The 21,395-nt window shown below is 44.0% G+C and overlaps 8 protein-coding genes across 8 annotated transcripts; 3 read left to right on the top strand and 5 right to left on the bottom strand.

Annotated features, from left to right (window-relative positions):
• Positions 1 to 2,872: 2,872 nt before the first annotated feature.
• O0I10_011307 (uncharacterized protein) lies at positions 2,873 to 3,623 on the bottom strand (the record flags this gene model as incomplete). The annotated part of the gene is made up of 4 exons (XM_058491276.1): positions 2,873 to 3,028; positions 3,110 to 3,166; positions 3,394 to 3,481; positions 3,532 to 3,623. The coding sequence occupies 4 exons, from the start codon at positions 3,621 to 3,623 to the stop codon at positions 2,873 to 2,875; spliced, it is 393 nt and encodes a 130-aa protein (XP_058337921.1).
• Positions 3,624 to 4,241: 618 nt separating this feature from the next.
• O0I10_011308 (uncharacterized protein) lies at positions 4,242 to 4,537 on the bottom strand (the record flags this gene model as incomplete). The annotated part of the gene is made up of 2 exons (XM_058491277.1): positions 4,242 to 4,356; positions 4,431 to 4,537. The coding sequence occupies 2 exons, from the start codon at positions 4,535 to 4,537 to the stop codon at positions 4,242 to 4,244; spliced, it is 222 nt and encodes a 73-aa protein (XP_058337922.1).
• A 624-nt stretch (positions 4,538 to 5,161) lies between these two features.
• On the bottom strand, positions 5,162 to 7,854 carry O0I10_011309 (histidinol dehydrogenase; the record flags this gene model as incomplete). The annotated part of the gene is made up of 3 exons (XM_058491278.1): positions 5,162 to 5,390; positions 5,457 to 6,951; positions 7,011 to 7,854. The coding sequence occupies 3 exons, from the start codon at positions 7,852 to 7,854 to the stop codon at positions 5,162 to 5,164; spliced, it is 2,568 nt and encodes an 855-aa protein (XP_058337923.1).
• Positions 7,855 to 9,448: 1,594 nt separating this feature from the next.
• On the top strand, positions 9,449 to 13,958 carry O0I10_011310 (uncharacterized protein; the record flags this gene model as incomplete). Its single annotated transcript, XM_058491279.1, has 17 exons — positions 9,449 to 9,704; positions 9,814 to 9,907; positions 9,979 to 10,226; positions 10,306 to 10,392; positions 10,453 to 10,546; positions 10,686 to 10,822; positions 10,900 to 10,966; positions 11,040 to 11,193; positions 11,262 to 11,379; positions 11,461 to 11,484; positions 11,576 to 11,591; positions 11,692 to 11,834; positions 11,893 to 12,187; positions 12,335 to 12,617; positions 12,669 to 12,724; positions 12,811 to 13,249; positions 13,299 to 13,958. 17 exons carry the CDS (start codon positions 9,449 to 9,451, stop codon positions 13,956 to 13,958), a joined length of 3,171 nt encoding a protein of 1,056 aa, XP_058337924.1.
• Positions 13,959 to 14,173: 215 nt separating this feature from the next.
• On the top strand, positions 14,174 to 15,646 carry O0I10_011311 (uncharacterized protein; the record flags this gene model as incomplete). The annotated part of the gene is made up of 5 exons (XM_058491280.1): positions 14,174 to 14,447; positions 14,504 to 14,603; positions 14,682 to 14,931; positions 14,996 to 15,162; positions 15,229 to 15,646. 5 exons carry the CDS (start codon positions 14,174 to 14,176, stop codon positions 15,644 to 15,646), a joined length of 1,209 nt encoding a protein of 402 aa, XP_058337925.1.
• Positions 15,647 to 16,136: 490 nt separating this feature from the next.
• O0I10_011312 (uncharacterized protein) lies at positions 16,137 to 17,335 on the bottom strand (the record flags this gene model as incomplete). Its single annotated transcript, XM_058491281.1, has 3 exons — positions 16,137 to 16,828; positions 16,912 to 17,110; positions 17,300 to 17,335. 3 exons carry the CDS (start codon positions 17,333 to 17,335, stop codon positions 16,137 to 16,139), a joined length of 927 nt encoding a protein of 308 aa, XP_058337926.1.
• A 1,520-nt stretch (positions 17,336 to 18,855) lies between these two features.
• On the top strand, positions 18,856 to 20,189 carry O0I10_011313 (uncharacterized protein; the record flags this gene model as incomplete). Its single annotated transcript, XM_058491282.1, has 7 exons — positions 18,856 to 19,060; positions 19,163 to 19,409; positions 19,472 to 19,527; positions 19,593 to 19,756; positions 19,816 to 19,904; positions 19,960 to 19,999; positions 20,055 to 20,189. 7 exons carry the CDS (start codon positions 18,856 to 18,858, stop codon positions 20,187 to 20,189), a joined length of 936 nt encoding a protein of 311 aa, XP_058337927.1.
• A 135-nt stretch (positions 20,190 to 20,324) lies between these two features.
• Positions 20,325 to 21,023, bottom strand: O0I10_011314 (uncharacterized protein; the record flags this gene model as incomplete). Its single annotated transcript, XM_058491283.1, has 1 exon — positions 20,325 to 21,023. The coding sequence occupies one exon, from the start codon at positions 21,021 to 21,023 to the stop codon at positions 20,325 to 20,327; it is 699 nt and encodes a 232-aa protein (XP_058337928.1).
• Positions 21,024 to 21,395: the final 372 nt, after the last annotated feature.

Consider the following 21,395-nt stretch of genomic DNA (forward strand, 5'->3'; position numbering starts at 1 on the left):
TGAATGAGTCACTCATCCTGAAACTCAATGGAGGGATCTCTTCACTTTTTCTCTTCTCAAGCTCATCCCACTTCCCACTCCTCTTTATTGTGTCACAAAAGCCATGTACTTCTTGCATGACCGATAACCGGACCACATTTATTATGCCATCTTCGAAGCAATAGTATGCAATCCACAAGCTAGCAACCTCCAACAAGCGTGTAATAAATAAACAATGCTTTATTTCATCTAGCTATCTTGCTACTGTACATTGCCACCACTATCGTCGTAGTCGTCCTCCGCCATCATTCCTACTCGTACTCGTCACCAGTCGTCAATCCCATCCGTCACACCAACATCCAAAAATACACAAGTTGAAAAGAATGGGATCTTGCAGGCTTCCTTTTGAATCTCGTTGTCGTCATCATTGTCATTGTTGTGAATGTGGTAATCATCGTAATCGCCGTCTCTACAAATAAGAAAGCAGGCAAGTTAGACCATCTGATACTGGGAATGAATGATGACGATTTGGTATACCGTTAGGCGATCCTCTCCAAGGAAGATAGCAAATCAGAAGGAATTCACAAACCAAATCACCACCATACGAGCAACGTCGGGCGATCCCTTGTTCTTGAGAAAGCACTGCACGAATCACACAAGGCCAGTTCGGTCCATGGCAAGGAAGGACATCACTTACGTAGAGTCCAGGCTCATAGTTGTTCTCATACATCCTCTCCAAAGAAAGAATGAACCCCAATCCTTCCAATCATTTTCCCACCTCATGAAAAGAAATCCTCAAGGGAAAGAACGAGCCTATCACGAGAAGAGCGTGTTGGTTCAACACATATACGACCGAGCCATTGCAAATCCCCTTTTACCTCAACACGGTGACCATGCTCTTCTATAAATCCATCGTCATCGACCCATCAACTCAAACGCAGGCCTATAGAGTCCGGGGCGCGTTCCAAGAAGCTTTTCCAGCACACTTGGCTAGTGCAGAGCGACGCAGCAGCAACTTGATACAGGCTGGGATTTGAACCCAAAGAGATGATGATGATGCCCCAAAGTTGCGTTGCCTGATCAAAGAAATCTATTCAATTCATTATTAGCACACACATACAATAAAACGCCTCTTTTCATTGTTTGTTTCATTGCACTTGCCTTTTCCATAGACATAAAGATCCTTAGCTGCTGGTTGTTAGAGACCGAAAACCATGGTGTAGTGTTGTTGAGCCGAAACAGAACGCCAAACCAGTCAACGTCTTGGAACCAAACTTGCTCTTTACACAAGCTGACGCGTCAATGGAACCAATTCGGCTGCAACATTGGACTCTGAATGTACCTGTTGGCACCAAGCGTAGAGCGGGAATAGCAACGAGCAAAAGGAAGCAACAATATCGCCATGGCAACCACCAACCAACCACCAACCACGCTCATTCCTCAGCACTTGGACACACTCACTCTCCCTGACAATGCATGTTCAGAACTACATTAACACCTCACAGCCAACAAGAGTACTTTTTTGTAATACATTACCTTGATCGCAATGTCGTGAATGGAATAAGGAAAGGTGGGAGAAAAAGAAGAGAAAGCGTTGTCTCGAGTCGTGGAGCTGCTGTCCCCCAAGTTTAAATCCCCTACTGCTATTACACTGAGGCCACTCAATGACCCCACATACACCATCCACCCATCATGATCATCACCCTCACGATAGACAACAGGTACACGTAAATAAAAGAAATGATCCTCACGTATAGCAAAAGGGTGTGTGCCATTTTACACTTTACATGATAATGATGGTCCAACAACAGCCATTACCTTACTACCAGGTTAGCTCGAATCATGAAAGTTAAATGATGGGAATGATGGGCTGGAGCAGCACAAGCGTTCGTATGCATTGGATTGGGCAACAAAGGTGAATGGAAGGAATGGGTTATTAGCTGGTATTGTATGAACTATTCCTAAATAGTGTACAAGAATCATGCATCGCCTGTGCTGACTGACTCAAAGTTACACAAACACGCCCCTCTGCATCTTGGCTATAGTCATACTACTTGACAATGAACAACGACCTCTTTTCATATAGCATCACGCTTACAGGATATGTAAAAAATGAAGGTGTCTGTATCTCTAAACTTTACAATCAAACGTGGGGTCTCTAATAGAACAGTGTTGCTCGCCGGGGTCAAAGGAATCTTGTGTGCAAGTTTCACGATCAAGGTGGCGGATCCCAGATTACTCAATGTCGCTGCCAGCCAAAAAATAGTTTTTGCTCGCGGGGAAAGGCTTTCATTTTGGGGCAATGGGGGAATTGTTACCCTGCAAGAAGCAGTGCCATCGACGAGAGATCTCCTGTACTGTTGTCTTGCTTTTCTTGATCAACATCAGCGTCATCATTATCGTCCGCCTCGTCTCCAAATTGACGTGTCATTGAGCGTAGCTTCTTCGTTGGTAGGGTTGAACTTGAAGCTACATATCATATTCATGGATGCACACCAATGTCGCACTCGCATAGGCAATGGCCGCCAGCCTTCTTTGCAGTTCAGTGTCTTGGTAATTGCTTGATGATATTGCTTATTAAATCGGTGGAGGCACACGATTCAGCTTGGTTGGGTGACATAAAGAAGATATGGCTGAGAGACAACACACGAATGTCACGAATATTCTCCTGTCGAGCAAGGTATATAGTGCGTTTGCGGAATTTCATGAGCAATTCAAGGTATCATCCACTTGTCCGCCACCTCTTGCATAGTTTGAAGCTGGTCTTTGAATTGCTCCTTTACCATGTCCAATGCAACAGCCAATGTCTTGAATCAATGATTAATGGCAAAGACAGATTTTTGAAGGACGTTTAGATTGATTGTTATATAAAACGCCACGAATAAAAATAAGCTTACTTAAGTGCTTGCAATGATGAAAGGGTGGCATCCTTATCGTTGGAGAGAATGCTCGCTGAAAGGCGTTTCAATACATCAGCTTCGGTTTGGATTTCTTGCTCTTGAGTCATATGAAATGACCAAGTATTTAATGCTGCCACTTTCTTTGTACACTATTGTATCAGAAAGCATTGGGTTACCAAGGGTTAGAAGCAGTCAAGCTATTGACAAGGATACATGGTATGTAACATTACCAAATGATAGGCCCATCGAAGCAAAAGAGAGTAGTCAAGGGAAGCACCATGTGTATACTGTTGTTGGCTCGATATTATCACCACAGTGGTCCCCCGATATTTTCGCCACCTCAGTATTTTCCACGTCAATCGCTTCCCGGTAATTTTCTCCACTTCGCATTTTTCCCCACTTTCGGATATGCACATGCTGTTGACTGGAGATCCTTTGTATCTCATTGATGACACCATCCTGCTTGATGAGTCAGCTCACTACATGGTATACCACTAATACTAGTACTTTATACCTCTTCAAAAGAATCATCAACGCCATCATCGCGTGGCTTTTTGCTTCCTGATGATTCGCCAGAATGCATAGTCATTTTACGCTTGGAGCTAAACGCATGTCAGCAACCAGGATAGATACATTTGCTATACCTACGTACCTTGCTTCCTGAGCATAGGTGGTATTTTGTGCTGAGCAAATCTTAGTATGCATAGGAGCATTAACGTGGATGGCGGTGGAAGTTGGGTCCATCAGGGAATAGGGGCTAATGCCACAAAGAGCAAATGATAGTATAATACATCATGAATGATACGCAACATTTACATACCAAGACTCTCCTTGTCACTTACCAAAAGGAATGGGTGGACTATGCAAATGAAATAAAGGCGATAGACGAAGAAGATGTGTAAGAACGTTGGTGACAACAGGCGTTGTTTTTATATGTATGTGTGGGCGTGTGAATGTTGTCCGCACTAAGGAAAGGAGGTTGTGATTGATTGCGAATGATGAAATGATAGATGATAATTGTTTAAATGGCAACATCAATGGAAGGGTCTATAATGTAATAAGAATCTCTGATGGCTGTAAAAAGATACGTATGCATATTGATCCTGAAACTCAATGGAGGGATCTCTTCACTTTTTCTCTTCCCAAGCTCATCACACTTCCCACTCCTCCTTATTGTATCGCAAAAGCCATGTACTTCTTAACCGGACCACCTTTATTATTCCATCTTCGAAGCAATAGTATGTAATCCACAAGCTAGCAACCTCCAACAAGCGTGTAATAAATGAACAATGCTTTATTTCATCTAGCTGCATTGCCGCCATCCTCGTAGTCGTCCTCCGTCATCATTCCTACTCGTACTCGTCACCAGCCGTCAATCTCATCCGTCACACCAAACATCCAAAAATACACAAGTTGAAAAGAATGGGATCTTGCAGGCTTCCTATTATCAGTGTCCATGGACATCTTGGGCTTGGAGCTAAAATACAAGTCAGTGACATAAACATGATCCTTCGATGTAGATAGGTACCTTGACTTCTGGATGTATGTAACACTTTGCGTTGTTGCCATAGGGGCATGGACAGGAGCATTGATGTGGGGATGGTGGTGCTATTGGACGTGCCATTGTCACATGTAGCAGACGCAGTAGGCTTCTTCATCTCCTACGATATACAGTCAATTATCTTCTCTCACTCATGGGCATATCACATACGTACCTTGGTCTCCTTCTTCAAGTCACCAATATACGTCTTCAGATCACGAGGCAAATCTTGTTGCTGCAACCAAGCGAGATCGTTATGAAAGTCATGCTTGACAGCAGCTGGTGTTGAATGCGAGTGTTCGGCATAATTTGAATTTGACCATTGGTCGACTGGTTCACGCGTAAAGTATTGCCTGCGTTCAGTATTGGGCTTGAAGTCGCTGATTATACACCCTACGTAATGGAGGGACACTTGACCATGTTGAAAGAGGAGAGTAGGAGAGCAACACACGCGTGTTCCGAGTGCGCAGTTCCCCGATTTTATCCATGGAACACAGCTGCCAATGTGAGGGAAAGATGAAAAGTACTTGAAAAGAGAGTTAAACAGTATGTGAAATTGTCAAGAGGGAAGCATTTGGGAGTTAATGCGGGGTGTACAAATGGTAAATGTTTACACACAGCTCGTACGCGTTTTGATCAGACAGCAAATATCATAACAATGATGCAGTGATTAGGATTGTGGGGCATAACAAAAAATGATGTGGGATATTCTATTACAACAAAAACTGTACAAACTTGTCAATTACTTTCTAAGATCAGCTACACGGATAGCAACGGCATTTCGGTGGGCTTCAAGGCCTTCAATCTCAGCGAGACGCATAACGGTATCACCAAGACGGTTCAAACCATCGGCAGTCAATTGTTGAGAAGTGATATGCTTGACAAAGGTGAGCGTGTTGACACCAGAGTACATGCGTGAGTAGCCATAAGTAGGGAGAGTGTGGTTGGTACCGGAAGCATAATCACCACAGCTAAAAATACAATCACACCATCAATAAAGACATTCATTATACCCATGATCCTTTCTCTTTTTTTACCTTTCAGGAGAGTAAGCACCAACAAAGACACTACCAGCATTGTTGATACCAGGAAGAAGGGATTCGGCATTGTCGACGTGAAGGATGAGATGTTCGGGTGCATAATCATTGGAAAAGGCGACGGCTTCATCGAGGTTCTTGACCTTGAGAGTGTATGACTTTGGAATACTCTTACGCACAATGTCGACACGTGGTAAGCGGCTTGCTTGAGTATGGATTTGATCTTCAATGGCACCAAGTTCACTATCAGAGAGATCGACAGCAACGAGGACAACTTGCGAATCCACGCCGTGTTCAGCTTGAGACAACAAATCGGAAGCAACATAAGCAGGGTTGCAATTCTTGTCGGCAATGACCAATACTTCGGAAGGACCAGCTGGCATGTCGATGGACACCAAGCACGACGTATCATTTTGTGCGACCATCTTGGCAGCTGTCACGTATTGATTACCAGGACCACAAATCTTGTCAACCTTGGGCACCGTTTGTGTACCATATGCCATAGCTGCCACAGCTTGTGCACCACCAGCCAACACCACGTGTGTAGCACCGACCTTGTGAGCCACATACAATACCTCAGGCACCACTGTACCATCAGGTCGTGGAGGAGTAGCAATGACAATTTGAGAGCAACCAGCCACCTTGGCGGGAATACCAAGCATCAATGTAGTCGATGGCAACACTGCAGTGCCTCCTGGGACATATAAACCAACACGTTCAATGGGACGAGCAAATCGTGTGCATACAACACCAGGCATAGTTTCCACAACAAGAGTATCACGATCCATTTGAGCATCATGGAACTTGTAAATGTTGTCATAGGCTTGATCAATGGCTGCCTTAGTCTCGGGATCAAGTTGCATAGCTGCAGGATCGAAGGGTGCTTGGAGGGTTGGGCATTCAAGCTTGACGCGATCAAACTTTTCAGTCAAGTCAATCAAAGCTGGATCGCCACGTGTGCGTACATCCTTCATGATGGGAGTAACACGGCCAATAATCTCTGTCGAATCAATGATAGGTCGCAACAAGAGCTCATTACGCTTCTCAGAAGAAATGGCATCGGCGGAGTAAGTTTGCATAGCAATACGGCCATTGTTGTCCTCTTGTTCTGCTTCTTTGGGTGCTGATGCTGGTGCTGATGCTTCCTTGTTCTCCCATTTTGGCTTAGCGTTGCCAGGACGACGAGTCACCTTACGAGCCTTCTTATCCAAATTCTTCTCCACATCGCAAAGGGATACACCAGCGCTGACGCACTTGGTCAATGCAAAGTAAATCAAATCGGCAGCTTCCCATGCAACATCCTCCTTTTCAGTGGCATCACACAATTCCTCAGCTTCCTCCATAATCTTGGCACGCAATAACTTGGGATCGTTGAATAAGCGAGCTGTGTATGAACCAGCAGGTGCATTCTCCTTGCGACTTTGCAGTGTGCTTTGTAAAGCACTCAATCCAGCATCGGCACCAAAGCATGTACGTGTGTTGAGATGGCAGAAACCTATTAATGAATGATAAGTCATATGATCCTTATACATCGAGTTATCCAATAAAACGTACCAGCGCCATGTTGCTTGACAATGAAACGTAAAGCATCACCATCACAATCATAATCAACACCGAGCAATGTTTGAGTAGCACCGGATGTGGCACCCTTGTACCAGAGACCATGCTTACGGCTTTGATAAACACCTTGACCCGTACGCAATGATTCGGACACGCTTTGTGCAGAAGAGAAGACCAAACCCAAAGCCGAGTTACGTTCATCGACGACCATTGTAGCATAAAGACCATCAGGACGATCGGTGGTGGCGGTTGCCAAAAAGGCTTGTGCGAGATTAAGCTTTCCATCCTTGGGTTCCCATTCGGTAGTCAGCTGAGTAGAAGGCACCACCACATCCAATTTGACAGCATCCAATTGTTGCAACATGTCGCTTGTCAATACGGCACCTTGGCTTTGCACCACCACTCGACGTTCACCGCCTTGTGACAACAAATCCTTGCGTGTAGCAGTAGCCAATGCATGAAGCTGTTCACTCTTGAGAGCATCGGCAACAGTGTCAACCTGAACAATCACCACCGATGGTTTGACAGATACTGAAGAGAGCTTGGGAATGCTGGCAATATCGACAACAACTGCAATGCGTTCCTCGGGAATACCAGCCAAGTCACTTTGGGATTCAAGCAACACATTCAAAGGAAAGACGGCCTTGTAAACACCAGCGTCCCAAAGATTGACGGCCTCGTCGACAGTGTTGGCATGAGCCCAATACAAAGTGGAGCCCGTTTCTTCAATGAGGGATTTGACGGCATCAAGAGTTGCGTTTTCAACAAGAACAGAGCCAAAGAAGCTAAGCTCCTTCTTGAGAGAGAGATCAGCCGTATTCAAAGCTGGTATGAACATGGTGGTGGGGTGGGTTGGAAGGAGGTGGAGTTGAAAGTGTAGCGGAAGGACGATAAGATAGCCAACAAGCCTACATATTTTCGGTGACTCGCATATAGAACCGATGATTCATCATGACGCTTTTATATATGTTCTTCACTTTCTTCTTTTCATTGCACCCTTTTTACCATCACAATCCATCAAATTATATCGTTTCCTGATACACTAGGGTTATAGCTAGATCCATTTTCATATTAAACAGCTTATTGATCGTCATCTATCATAATTCACTCGATGCAATACGTGTACAAAGAACAATGTGGTGGGAGAGATGATGAAAGCAACAATCAATAACATCAAAGGGGATGTTGTTGCTAATCATGGATGAGCACAGATACTCATACAAAGAGCGTAATGGATTCATTCATTATCATGAACATAAAAATAGAAAAAGAGCAGCAAAGACTGGGAAAAAGCTGATCATCCCTTGTTATGGTGTGGGGGTAGGGGCACGGATCGCCTTACTATCCAAGTGCATGTCGGGGGAATTACCGAGATATCGGACTATACATAGCATTCGCTAACGACGACGACAACGGCTACGACGCATGTGGAGGCACAGCCATGACGTTGCCCTTAAAGTAGATCCATCCACCCTTTTCATGATCATCATGATGCATACGTATTCACCACAATCTTTTGAAGCCTAACACAACACAACTATTTCATCCGTAGCTATGGATACACCATCACCACGGCAACAACGATGATGTATTATGGCCCTTTTTCTCCTTACTGCACGAGGGAAATAAGGTTTTCTTTCTCCCAGGAACTAAATGGAGTAGACAACAACACGTGCCCGCCACCCTGCAAGGCGATCGATCATTGTAGCACCAAATGATAAAACACCCGCGCTTCTTTACTTGCCTTTGCTGTGCAATATAGGAGAAAATACAAAATCATGTACCCCAACGGTTATCAATTATTGGATGCATTTAACAAAGTGATTGGCTAAAAGTCTACGGAATAATAATACCGATTCATTCTATTAGTGATCTGCGATCAATACAACAACATGGACGAAAAAGGGGAGCTTTCTTTTACGTTGTGGCGGCAACCTCGAATGCTAATCTACTGAATACTAGTACGTAGTGTGCTAGCTTACTATTTTACAACGTCAATATGGCTGAGTACATTGTATGGTTGTGGGAGCAGCAGAGTAGTAGATACCATTGGGGTACAAGATAGGACTCCATTGGATAGCTTTTGTCGGTAATCGATTTCAACAAGCAATACCACAGTTTGGACCCGCCACCCACTCTTCCCAGCTTGGGGGGTAGAAGAAAGAAAAAAGAAAATGAGCTTATTACTGCACACACACATACACGCATACAAAGAACACCTCTTTACAGCTCCGGGTGGCACAAGTGCTACAACTCCGGTGGAGCAACAACGACACCACCACACATTTTTAAAAACCCTGTCTTTGATACTAGCCATTCCTGTCATTATCCACCATTTTCCATTCACCTACTCCTTTCTCCTTTATTTTACCTATTTTCTTCCTCTCTTCTTCTTCTCACAACCCTTTTTTGATATCCCTTCCCTTTCACTTATGCGCGTATGGCGACCTAACAGCACTACGTGGACGCCGACATGCTTGATTTTCTTGACGACACTGGCATGGATCGTGCACGCTTTACCCAACGACAACAATAACAATTCATCCAACACGCCAATCTACAAGATTGGTGTCATGTTCCCAGACCCCGCATCTGTGCGTGCAACTGATCCCACGCTAAACGATATGATTGTCGCCAGCCGAGCAGCCATTGATTTAGCATCGCAATCTGCCGCCAAAATTGCACCAGGTACATACATACATACATTGCAGAGTAGATAAACAGCCCCCATACCATCATCAGTGCTATGTACAACACCCATCTTCTTACACGACATGCACCTATATACACATTACAGACGTCACGTTCGAATTCCAACATGTGGCATCCGACAGCAAAAATTTAGGTGCAACGGCATGGACCACTGTCGACATGGTGGAATCTGGGATAAAGTATGAAAATTGCAACCACATGATCCCACCTTTATAGAGCAGCCACAAATTAATGCTATGTATTGTGTTAGTGCATTGATTGGTGATATGGTATCTTCAATGACACAAATGGAGGCAGGCATCACTGGTGTACGCCAAATCCCGCAATGCTCGTGTGCCTCTGCATCACTCAAGCTATCCAACAAGGATGCCTATCCCTATTTCTTTCGCACAGTAGGCAATGTTGTACTATTTGGCAGCACCCTAGTGGATTGGGTACGCTATATGGGATGGCAAAAGTTTGCACTCATTTACACCAATGATGATGTGGGCCAACAAGGTATGTAGTATATGTTGTTGATGATGTTCCCCTATATTCATTCTTCTAATTAAATGCCATCGCATCCTGTACAACGTAGTACTATCCGCCATGGTCCAAAAGGCATCGTCATATAACCTTGATGCCATGACACAAATCCCATTGTATGACATGAGCCGTGTAGAAGGTAAGAGGACATTGGGAAATAGTAAATTTAGTCGAAATGCGCCTAATCGGTATTTTACAGAATCATTGGAAACTCTGGCCAAGTCTGGATCAAGAATTGTTATTCTCGCCGACTCCACTACATCCGATCAATTGATGGTGTTACGCACAGCCATGTATGTTTAAAGAGAGAAAAAGAGAGTGTGTGTGTGTGGCCGTGTGCGTGGGTGTGTGCGTTATAGGGATGCGTGTGCGTGAGTATTGTGTGTGGAACAATGGGCTCATGTACGTGCACTCGTGTATATTGCGTTATAGGTCAATGGGTTTGTTGTCCGAAGGATGGGTTTGGATGTTGACAAACGACATGTCACCTGCCATTCGTGACACCGTGAAATCCCAAGAAGAGCTGGCTGCTTACGATGGGCTCATGTTTATTAGCGGTATATGGAACCGTAAGTGTCACACAAGTCCCTTTAAAAGTTTCATCAATACCCCCATCTCATATACTACCTTACTATCCTTGATGTAGTGAGCGGTATTCCTGCTTATGATGCCATGCAAGAGTCTTGGAATACCTTACCTGCACCATCCAACTTGTAAGTGAATGTGTGATTGGGATTGTGAAAATGATCAAGTCAAGCTGATTCATTGTTGGCATTTCAATTGTAGCACTGATCCATCCTCATGGCACAGCTCAGGGCTTTCCTATAATGCACCCCAATGTTATGCATGCGCGGAATTAATGGCGCTTGGATTAGACAAGGCAAGTGTGGATATTCAAAATGCTATCTACTACACCCCCAACTGCACGTCATGCACGCATGTAAATGCGTAACGGAGATTCATCAAAGCTAAATTCTGAAACATTGGCATATGATTTTATATCATTAGGCTCTTAACGAGTATCCTGGTGGTCGGCAAAAGGGATTGGCAGACTTGGCAGCTGGTAGCTTCAATTCGAGCAACATGACGCCGACTTTTTACAATCTCAACTATACCGGGCCCGCAGGTACATTATTATTGTCATTCCCCATCTTGATTTCTTTGTTACGCAAATCACTAAAAATAACCCATGGTGGTATCATCTTAGGTGTGATGGACTTTGCAGATACAGGTAAATGAATGGCAATGAGCAATACAATCGTCAAGGTGTGCTGATTCATCATTCTTCTTTGTTCTTGCCTCATTCTTTAACACATTTGCAGGCGATCTCCAAACTGGGTAAGATCAACAACAAAACCGAGGGCGTGGATCAGGGGTATAAAAGTGCTTGTTTATGATTCAAACTCACATGTGCAACGTAATCTGTCGATCAAAAAAGCTACTTTGCATTACAGTACATGGTGGATGGCTCGGTGGTCACCTATGCAACATTGAAGAATGGCACCTTTGAATTCGAAGATAACTCTGTTCTCTACCTTGGCCATACCAATGTTCGTCCTCGGGATAGTGTCCAGCGATATCGTACGTTCAAAATGGCTTGCGTCATGTCCTACGCCTTCTTACATGGCTCCCTTTATAGCTCTCAATCTCACTTTGGAGGATGGTCATGGTATCGCGGTGGTAGTCATTTGCGCTACGGGCATGTTTTTCTGCTTATGTATGTTGGTCTTGATTCTAATGTATCGTCGGCTGAAATCCATCATGGTGTCAAGCCCAACATTTTGTTGCATCCAATTACTTGGTATCTTGATGGGATACTTGGGGTGCCTTATGTATGTTGGAAAGCCCAATCCCGCTATATGTATTGCTCGGCAGTTTATCATCACCACGGGATTCATTTTGGTGGTTGGAAGTCTCATTGCTAAAAGCTACAGGTACGTAGATTTACCTCACATGATGATGCAATGACGAATGCTAATGTCAACCTCTCTTTTAGAATCTACCAAATGTAAAAGCATCCTATCCTATGCCTCGTCGTTTATGATTTGCTTACGTATGAATCTCTCTCTTCGCATCTTTAGTTTCCAAAACGTTTTCACGGTTCGGACATCAAGACTCAAATCGAAATACCTACTGCAGATCGTTGCTGTATGCGGATTTATCGCCTATGTACCTCTCATTGTATGGCAAGCAATGTATCCTGTCGAGGTGGAAGAGCTCACAGTGGGCAACTCTGTATCATTTTGTTGGGTTTGTGTATACCCTGGATCTCCTGGAGGATGGGTACAAGTCACTATAGCCGAGCTGGTTACCTTGGTATGGTGTGCCCTTTTGATTTTCATTGCAGCATTGCTGGCATACAAGGTACGGATCTAATTTTTGTATATCCAACACGTGCTTATACTCCATCGATAGACACGCAAGGTGCGTGGTAAATGGGCCGAGACAAACCAAATTGCCTATGTGAGCTAGTAAGTCATTGTAATAGTAGTAATAGTAGTAGTGTGACATGGCAAATGTGTGCATGGGATTTAATGATGGTATCATTGTTATATAGCAATCTTGGTTTGGCAGGATGTCTTGCAAGTCCAAGTTTCTTTTTGCCGGATGAAAACTACGTGATTGCTATCCATCTCAAGATGACGGCTGTTATTCTTGCATCAACTTGTGCACTGATCATCATCTTTGTGCCCAAGTTCGTTTCTATTGTGAGATACCTATACGGCAAGCACAAGAGCAAATTGTGGCGAGGTTACCGTGGCAACCGTAGTAACTCCGCAGGTTACTTTAATGATGGTGGATATGGAGGTGGCAGCTCAAGCCAAGAACACAACAACAGCGACAACATGGCAACACAAAACTTGCTCGACTTTAGTGTGCAAGCACACGAGGGAGTGTTACCTGTCAAAAAGATGGCACGATTCAATTACATGTCCATCTGGGAACTCAAGCACGTTGTTGTGGTGCCACTGAAACGATTCTTTATATTGATGAATGTAAGGGACAGTGTGATTGGATCATCCAAGGAGCTAATAATGGTATTAGAAACAAGGCCATCAAGCACGAGTCCATCATTATCTTGCATGTGAACCAGTTTCAGCATCCGAGGATCGATGTATATTTCGTGTGGTAACGGAAGACAATATGGCGTTTCTATTTCAAGTGCATGATCAAGTTGCTTTACATCGATGGCTTGAATGGTTTGTTGGACCTGTGGATCCCGACACAATGCAACAGGATTATGACAAAACAGGTGGTGGTGATGGATATCACACCACCGACGCCACGCATACCACCGCCACCGCACGGGCCGCACCACCCACAGCTTTATCCCTTCAACAAGAACCATTCACAAGCATGCACGATCAATTAGCCACATTTGGTGCAGCTGCTGCTAATGCGACATCAACAACTAATACAGCAATGTCACATCATCGTCGAAATTCATCAAGTCATTATGAGCCCACCGCATCTTTAATATCACCCCATGGGAACCATCCTAATGGCAGCAGTGACATGCTTCTTCGTCGCCATCACGACTATTCACGTGCCAGCAATGACGATGATCGAGATCTCAGTGAAATGTGGGCAAGGTCTAACCATCACTTTCCAATGTCACCCACATCATTTGATATGGCTGTTAATGATATCCATTCTTCATCCACTACTGCTTCTTCACGTCCTCGTTTCCCATCTTTCTTTTAGATACATAACGCTTTTGTTTTTCTTCTTGTACAGTCCTTACACAACCCCCTCCCTTTGTTCTAATTTTACTTGTACTCGCTCTCTCTCTCTCTTTCATTCTTTCTCTCTCTCTCGCTTTCTCACTTTCTTTTTTTTTACTTATGATAATGAATAAACCCACTCTGTAAATACCGCCCTCCTATTCCTACTACTCTTTCTTTTCTCTTTTTCCTTTCATGAAGACCCTGCATCGCATTCACTCATTTGCAGCAGCAACACGGGTGATTACAGTAGGCGTGGGCATTCTCTCGTACCTGGCGACAGGTAGCTACGACTCATCGGCAGAGATCCAACTTGCACCGTCATCATGGGCCGAACACTGCTTGGTTTCATTGCTACGATGGGACGCTTTGTACTTTAACCATATTGGACAACACGGCTACGTCTACGAACAAGAACACGCGTTCTTTCCAGGGATACCATTATTAGCAAGGATGCTAGCAAAAACAGGTATGAGCAAGGGTGTGTGTTGTTCCAAAGGTGATGTATTGATGGATCATGGATAGTCCTTTTACCTTTACCGATGCAAGAACAAGGACGTATTCTCTTAGGTGGTGTGTTGATTGCCAATGTGTGCTTTGTGTTAGCTGCTGGGATGCTGTATAGGTAAGCATGGGATCGCGTGTGGGGGTATTCATGCACTAAAGGGGGTCCTTTTCATTTATCATCGTTTTTCTATACAAGATTGACATCAGCTATTCAACCTCGTTTGGCGTTTGTATCAGCCATTGCATTTTGTCTTTCACCACCGGCCATGTTCATGTCATCGATGTACATGGAATCGCCCTTTGCATTACTCTCGTTCACTGGCATGTGGTTGTATACCCAAAACAAGTATTTATTGGCGGCCCTGATATGGTGTTTCGCATCTGCCATTCGATCCAATGCCATCGTGTATGCCGGGTTTTTCATCTACGACTTGGTGTTACAAAAGGTTAGATTCGGAAAGATTGTGTCGTGGGAGAAATACTGATGATGAGGAGTCTCTTTTTTGACAGCGGTCGTTGATTGGAATGATGCGGGCAATTCTCTATTCAATGATTACGATGGGTGGATTTGCCATGGTCCAATACTTTGGATACCATCAATTCTGTGCTACTGGTGATCGACCGTGGTGCAACAAGACGCTGCCTCTTCTTTACAGCTTTGTTCAAAAATATTACTGGTATGGTGGGATAGGAGGAAGAGCAATGAAAAAGTCGGTCAGTCATTTGACAATGGGTATATATAGGAACAATGGGTTCTTGGCCTATTATGAAATCAAGCAAATCCCCAACTTTTTATTAGCCATGCCCATCATCTCATTGACAATCAAAGGTTTATGGCATTATGCGCAATCAGTGAATGGATTCTACACGCTTGGACTGGGTCAAAATACGCCAGCGGATACCAAGAAGCTTTTACCGTTCCTTTACTTGTGGGGCTTTTTGTTGGCGTATGCAACGACATGCATGCACGTCCAAGTGATCATCCGGTTCTTTACATCCCTACCACCTTTATATTGGATTACGGCCCAAATTTGGATGGATGGTTTCAAAAAGTCAGCTTCCAACCAGCAACAATGGCTTGCTCAAGGTGTACTCTCGTATTATGTCCTTTATGGACTTGTTGGGATAGTTTTATTTGCTGCATTTCTTCCTCCAGCATAAAAATAGAGTGTCCTACAACATTGCAATTTCATGTGATCGTCATATTAAGGGGGGAAGGGGAGGGGAGGAAACGAGAAGGAGTTTATGTGATGATGATGTGCGCGTGTTGGTCTTTGACAGCTTCTCAGCCTGTCAAAAAATTATACTCTCCGAGTTGCTGTTTGATGCATACATGTTGTGTGTGGCTAAATGGAAACAAACAAAGAAACAAGGGATGTTGTCTGGACTTGTTTATGTGTGTGAGAGGGAATCGCGATACCCCAAGTTATCGTTTATTTTCCTGGGATTGCTTTGCTATACTCAATCTAGAGGTATGGTGGATAAGACATATTACAGACAAATGTGTGATGTGTGAGCGAAGAAAGTGTGATATACAAAATATAGATTGGGGGAGGGGGGAAGATGATACGGATAAGAAAAAGATAAAAAGAGAGAAATGATACTATGTACGAGAAAAGAAAAAGATAAGGTACGACGTGTTAATACACATTCATGTCAAATTGACACCACGGCGTGATGATCGCCACTTGTCATCATACGATAAATGGTCATCCTCATCCTCATCTTCTTCACCTTCTTCAAGCATGGGACGAAGAATACGCCGCCTCGCATTGATAAACCAATTGCTAATCTGGTTACGAGCCAGTCCTGTTTGTCGCACCAGTTGACATTTTTCGTCCTCGTTGGGATAAGGATGTTTCTTGTGCTCGGCTAACCAGTTTTTGAGGATGGCAGTGACAGGTTTTGGAAGGTTGCTACGTTGTCGTTTCTTAATGTTGCCTCCCGTTCCACCACCATTCGTAGATGATGATGATGATGTTGCCTTGGTTATTCGTCTATGATGATGATGGTGGTGGTGGTGGCTATGAATAGCAGGAGGAGGAGGAGGAGCATCCATACCATTCATACTGCTACGACGTGGACGATGCGGATAACGTGTTGTTGAAGAAGAAGAAAACGAAAAGGTAGCCGATGATGGTGATGATGATGACGGAGGAGAAGAAGATGTCGGGATTGCTGATGATGGATGTAGTGGTTGTTGTTGTTGTTGTAGCGGTGGAGGTGGTGGTGATGACGAAGACGATGATGTATTCCAAAGCGGAGGCGAAGGTGGATGTTGTGGTGGCGATGAAACAAGTGATGGGACAGGTGATAAAGGTTTATCGTATGAGTTGATGGTAGCTAAGATAAAAAAGCAAGGTTGGGGGAGTGTTAATGAAGGTGTGGTGGTGGTTGTGGTGCACAGACGCCTTTGCATTACTTACCTTTTGACGAAGACATCATCACGTCAGCCCAGAAGCGGCCATTGTCTTGTAACATTTGGTTGATACGTTTCTTGTGTGATTCAATCAGTGTCACGTAATGTGGGTCACGATAGGGTATGTGAATGTGCTCCAAATCTCCACTGTCCCTGATGAAACGATGATCATGGAAAAGAATCACAGGGCTGAATCGACGACAGTGCTATATCGATATAAAAGAAAAAGAAACGTCAAATATGAGTTATTTGACATGTGGCATAATTCATCATGGCTGAGTCAACCAACACCCACGAAAACACCCACACACCCACATAGTGTAATATACCCAAAGTCCAAAAGTTCCCTTTTCTCCCTCTCCCCCAACAGCCCATTCTGTTTCCCATTTGCTTACCTTGTTATCTGGCGATGGCACAATGCAGTTTGACATTACAAGAAGAGTGCCGAGAGAAAGCGTGTAAATAGAAAGAGAGGGGTGATAGTGGTATACGAGTGAACAAGAGTGTTTATAATAAAAAGAGGAACGTAGGCTTGACGTCAAAGAGAAATGTGGGATTCGGCTGTGAGAAAATAGGACAAGAGGGAAAGATGTGAGTGAATCAAAAACGACGACATGGGAAGCGGGGTAACAAAGTAGGCCAGCCACGCTTGTGCAACAGGCGTCCATAACGTTTGCGGTGCCAATATTTACTGCGCGCACTATCCATCCCAAAACCATCATCAGTATCATCATCTGCCACATGTGGTTTGTGTGGCCATGTGGTCTTCTTCTTCTTGGTCGCTTCCGATCATTTGAACTAAATCTTTCGATTATCATCACTCTCTCTCTCTTTTATCTTGCATTTATACCATCGTTACGCTTTAACGCAGGGTGTCGACAACGACAACTGCTTGCTTGACAGCTTGTTTATAAGCGACATGTTACACGAACCATCATTCCCAACAGTGTGTTGCGTGAATCAAAAAATATCATCCGTATAGGAGATAAAAAAAAACCATCCTTGAGATTCTCATCATTATTCTTGACGTGTGTGCTCTTTGTTGCTAAACTACCTTTGTCACAACATCATTCATTCATCATCCACAATCTATGAAACACAATCATCATCCTTCTTCCCCTACGTCGGTTTCGTAACATTACTATTACTACTGCTGCTGTTGCCAACATCATGCATTGATCTATTTGGTCTCGAAACACTATCCACACAAAGGGGGTCTCTCTTGTCTAAAGACCCCTTCTCCTTTTTCCTCCTTGCTTCTTGCGCTGCTGTCAAAATCTTCAATGCTGATTAGAGTGAGTATCACACCATAGATTGGCAATCAAACCAATCGCAGCTTTGCTTGAATGGTCATTGTGACACAAATGAAAAATCTTGATGCTGTCATCCATTCCAGCACAAAAAGGAAAATTCCCAAGGAGATGGGTCCGATATATGTAATGTCGCTCCTTGTTGCACACAACAAGCTGTCAAACTCATCCCCCGCTACCCTTTCTCCTTACCTCTCTCTCACACACATACACAAACACCACGCATCATATATGCACAAGAAGAAGCCCCGATAGAATTATGAATTTTGGGCGTAGTAGTCTGCCTGGTTGCCTTTATATATATATACACTTTACCATAAGCCATATCATCCTATACAAGGTATAGCGTATCTTTGTCCAATCGTCGCCGCTGCTCTTTTTTTTTGGGATCACATGGCTACGTCAAAGACATGTGTCAGTCGCCAATCTAGTCACAACTACGCCCTGCCTGCACACGCACACACACCATATCTTTCACATTGAGCCGCAAATGTTGGGGATACATAATAATGCCTCTCCTTCTCCTATAAACCCTTTCCTTCTTCCTTCCACACACATACATCCCCCCTTTATTTATACACGCATCATCATCTGCATTCATTTTAAAAACGGACCTCCGACTATATACCCAAACCAACAACATGACCCAATCGAACAACGAGATCGATGAAAGAACAGCTCTGCTTGAACAGCAGCATAATTTCAGCCACTACAACACCACATTGACGTGGTCCGAATTGCCAAAATGGATGCAAGATAATATCTTCATTACATCAGGTTATCGATCACCGAATAATAGCTATCGTCGTTGTTTTCAAAGCCTGTTTTATCTTCATAACGAAAGTGGTCTGTGCTCTCACTTTCTTTTTGCAAAACTCAACCCTTGCTTGGGCTTGATGATGATGATGATGATTACCACGTGCTAAATTGTGTGGTGTTGCATTATAGTCAATATTTGGAGTCACCTCCTTGGTCTGGTGCTTTTCATTGTTCTTTCTCTCCACTTTTTCTTGTATCCACATTCATTTGCAGACTCCTTGACCACCTTTGATTATGTCTATTTTTGCAGCTTTATGGCAGGTGCCATGCTGTGTCTTGGATTCAGCAGTGGATACCATTGCTTTTGTAGCCATTCGGAGCTCGTTGCAGCACAATGGAACAGGTGCGATTACACAGGCATCGTGACCCTGATTGTGTAAGTAAATGATGGTATTAGCCGTATGACCAAATATAGCTCACATCATCATCATCCGTCAGGGGTTCCTTTTATCCAGTCCTCTACTATGGATTCCATTGCCATCCCACTCCACAAGGTAAAATTCCATCTTTCAATTGGCATAAGTATAGCCTTTATTGACACTGTTGCTTCTTCTTTTAGTGGTCTATCTAGCTGTGATCACTGCATTGGGTGTTCTCACGGCGGCTGTCGTGTTGCTCAGGCATTTCAGGACACCGGCATATCGATGGATGCGTACAGGGCTCTTTCTTGCTCTTGGTCTTTTTGGTATTGTTCCTACATTGCATGGCATTTGTTTGTATGGCGTAAGTAGCACCCATCTCTCATCCAGAAGGAAAAAGAGAATACTCATTCCTTTTAAAAGATTGGGACTTCCTTGGATACCATCTCTCTGGGATACCTTGTTGTCATGGCAGTGTCATACGTGAGTGGAGCATTGATTTATGCATGCAGGTAAAGTTGTAACAATGAATGATCCACACAAACATGTATCTTACACTCCTAAAAGAATTCCAGAACGATGGTTTCCTGGCAAATTTGATATCTGGGTAAGTAGCACACACACCTCCTCACAACATGTACTCATAATCCATCCTCAACCAGTTTGCATCCCATCAAATCTTCCATATGCTCGTTCTTGTTGCCGTGATTTCTCATTACCTTGGCGTCATGCAGGCCATGACCTATTGGCATACCAATGGTAGCAAAAGTGCATGTATCCAGCTGTTCACATCATAGAAACAAAGATTGTTCGTGAAAGAAGATATATAACATGTATTTTGAATGTGTGATGATGATGATGTGGTGTGTGTAGGCGTTGAATACAGGACGTTGTTGTGATGTCTTTTTTGTCTCTCTCTAGATATACTCTAATTACAATCCCATGGCTTCCTTGAGGACCTCCTTTCTCCTTTCGATCTCGGTTGCGCTGGAGGATCTGGTTTGCATAAACTCGTCGATGTTGCTGATGTAATTGTAACGGAAGGGTGGCATAGCCAAAAGCTCATCAATCTTGGCATCCAAGTTCTCCAAGGTGACAAAGGATTCGGATGAACGATACAACTTCAATAAATGTTTGCGACGCATAGCAGCAAGATGAGCATCATGCGTTTGACGGTTTTGTTGTCGAAGCATTTGACGTTCCTCCTTACGAGCAGCAACCGCTTCCTTGGAATGGACATTGCCAGTCTGCAAATCTAAGAGTTTGGTGATCTCGGCTTCGTGTTGTTGGGCTTGTTGACGTTCAAGGGCCAAGGCTTGCTTTTCTTGTTGCATGTGAGCTTCGTTTTCGGCACGCTTGGTAGCTGCTGCTGCTTCACGTTGACCATGCTTGCCGAGCAACTCTTGTGCATAGCGATGACGCGTCTGACGAAGCTGTTCACGGTATTGTTGCTTGGGGCTTAAGGACTGTGCATTAGGTACTGATTTATCGGGATTGCCCAAGTGCGAAGGAAGCGAGGTGCTGGGATTGCGACGCTTGGTGACGATCTTGGGTGTTTCACGACTGCCCTTAGGTGGAGCGAAACCAGCAGCAAAGTTGGAGGCGAATCGACGTTGAACAAACCGATGCATCGTAATGGCGGCGTATAGGGTGTTGGTCGTATTTACAAGAGGATGGTTGGATTGTACCCTGTCAACTCAAATCAACCCCTTTTCCCGCTCCCATTCCCCACACCAATCAAAACGAAAAGCAGTCAGGCCCCAATGAGCCACACTACTTGCACGTGATACAGGTTGTTCTATCCCAATCCATGCTTCATCCTTTTAAAACACCCAAGACCTGTGGCCGATAATCGTGTTTTGCTGCTAGTTTAATCCATCATACTTATACATAAATTTATTCGTTATTGCACACGGCCTCCATTGTCTCATTATTAGTATGCTCGTAATAGCAGAGATCACCCATTTCCTATCATCAGCGTAATGCATCCATATGCAAGTTGT

Source organism: Lichtheimia ornata, assembly GCF_029851405.1.
Source record: "Lichtheimia ornata isolate CBS 291.66 chromosome Unknown scaffold00087, whole genome shotgun sequence".
NCBI lineage: Eukaryota > Fungi > Mucoromycota > Mucoromycetes > Mucorales > Lichtheimiaceae > Lichtheimia > Lichtheimia ornata.